This window comes from Enhydra lutris, unplaced genomic scaffold, assembly GCF_002288905.1.
Source record: "Enhydra lutris kenyoni isolate GAN:26980312 unplaced genomic scaffold, ASM228890v2 scaffoldscaffold25, whole genome shotgun sequence".
NCBI classification, from domain to species: Eukaryota; Metazoa; Chordata; class Mammalia; order Carnivora; family Mustelidae; genus Enhydra; species Enhydra lutris.
In genome coordinates this window covers 8,054,442-8,056,571 of record NW_019154109.1, presented here as the reverse complement: position 1 = coordinate 8,056,571, position 2,130 = coordinate 8,054,442, and the positions used below count along the sequence as shown (strand labels likewise).

Below are 2,130 nucleotides of genomic sequence, written 5' to 3'. Positions count from 1 at the left end.
CCCGTCCTGCGCAGTAGATGCCCCGTCCTGCGCAGTAGATGCCCCGTCCTGCGCAGTAGATGCCCCGTCCTGCGCAGTAGATGCCCCCGCCACAAGGATTCTTTTAAATAATCAATTCAAGAAGTTGTTATGTTTTATGTTGAGAGATCTGAAAAAGAAGTGCTGAAGAAACTTTTTCTCTTACTGAACTGTATAAAGTTTAAATTTGATTTTTAACAACGTAGCATCTAGAAGAGTGTATGTCTCCTAATTTCTCATTTGTCCTCAGGCAAATGGGAATATATTTTTATTGCCAGTTTTCATCTGTGCTTGAACTTTTATTTTAAAAGTTGGGTTAAAAGCATATTTATAAATGGGTATTTTTCTTTTATAACTTGGACAGTTATTTTTTACTCATTTTATAACTACCAAGTGGCATGTTCCCACCCCACCCCCCAATTCCGGATGGCATCTGGGAGGATTTTCTTCACCTTGTTCTCTTCTTACACTTCCTAGTTAATATTTCACAGCAGCCCATTTAAGGATGTCCCCTCAGAGGTTGAACAGCTTCTATGGAATAATCAGGGAAGTGTTCATTGGATTTTACTATTGAGGATTTTATTTATTGTTCAGATGTTGGTGCATAGAAATGCCGGCAGTAGGTTTCATTAACATTTCACCATATTGGGATTCTAAGGTGAGGAGAATGTCAGCGAAGGCACAGGGGTGCTTGGAAAAGGGCCTGTTGCGCATTATTATTTAGTGACTGATTAAGCTAATACAGGAAAGATGAAGAGACGTAGCACCCTAGAATTTCCTTTCCTCTCCTTGTTGCACTCCTTGGATTGTAAACCATTTATCGACATGTTGGAGAATGGTTAGCAGTTTAGAAAACGTGTGGAATTCTGAACAGTTTGCCTTTCCCCCCCCTTGGGGCAGTCCTGAGGAAAGTGCTACGATGGGGGTTTGGAATATGGATTATTTGTTGCTTCAGTAAAGAGTAAATGAGAGTTGAGTTGGTTTTAACGTAAAGGGGGAGTTCTTAGCCCACGTGTGCTTGTCGGGCATCATCCAGCATCCGTCATTATTTCTGTTCTTGCCCGCTGTTGGTCCAAGTTGATGCTAAAAGACGTCTTTTTGTGTCTCCTCTCTTTAGCAGGGGGAGCGATCTCAGAACTGTTATGAAGACGCTTGAAGTGCTTCGTTCTTCCCCACTTTGCCATCATGTGGCCTCTGGACACTGTGGTCAGTCATTTGAGATTGACTTTAATTTAAAACAAAGGCCTCTGCCTCCAACCCAGGAGGTGCAAGGAGGGAATCGTCTATTTGAATGAAGAAGTGAATTATGGAAGAAGAGTACGCGGCCCTCCCCTTCAAACATAAGTCCACATAGGCTCTCAGGAATGAGGATTTGTGAAGGCGTCACCAGGAGTTTGGACTCATTCAAACTTCAATGCTTAGTTATGTTGCTGGAGAAAAGAGACCAGTTTTGCTCCTCTAACTCTTGTGCCCAGGATCCTTTTGACCTGACATTTCCTATCCTATTTGCCTTCCGTCCTCCGTGCATGTCCTCAAGTGACTAATTCTCATCTGAAGTTTTGCTGCCGGTATCCTAGAGAAACTTCTGTTGCATATTCTGTCTTCCATTTTTGAACTTAACTCTCTCACCAGATACCCTCCTGTATTTCCCTACTGTGTACGGAGGCTGGGCAGAAAGGAAAGTGCTCGAAAGCTTTCAAGTTTTTGGAAAGGGAAGAAGGATGAGAAAGACCCCCTCTTCTTAACATACCCCATTTTGCTCAAGAAGCTGGGCTGTAAGAAGGTCGAGGTTTTTCTCTGTTTTCCTTTCATGGCATGTTTTCCTCCGGTAGTGGTTCATTCTCAGTAATCATGGTTTCCGAAGAGCGCTGGTTTCGTCCATCCGCAGCAAGGAATCATCAGTAGTTCATGTGGCTTCACCTGTGCTGGCGTCCAGAGAGGGAGACAACCTGAGGTGTCTCTCCACAAGCTGCTTTTTTATTGGGGTGGGGGAAATCTCCACGGGGACGGAAGTCAAACCGTCCAGAATCAAAGCAGCAGCAACACAGTTCAAATCAAAGATCAAGGAAAAATTGTTTTTTATCATTGCGTGTGGATCTCTGTCCCTTCCTT

At 43.6% G+C, this 2,130-nt stretch overlaps 1 protein-coding gene across 2 annotated transcripts in view; it reads left to right on the top strand.

Moving 5' to 3' along the window:
- Positions 1-2,130, top strand: part of LOC111151058 (RB binding protein 5, histone lysine methyltransferase complex subunit) — a 36,902-nt gene extending 34,772 nt beyond the window's left edge. For both annotated transcript variants that reach the window (XM_022508790.1, XM_022508792.1), the window contains exon 14: positions 1,136-2,130. In XM_022508790.1, coding sequence (XP_022364498.1) covers positions 1,136-1,164 — 29 coding nt within the window. In that variant the 3' untranslated portion in view covers positions 1,165-2,130. The remainder of the gene's footprint in view (positions 1-1,135) is intronic.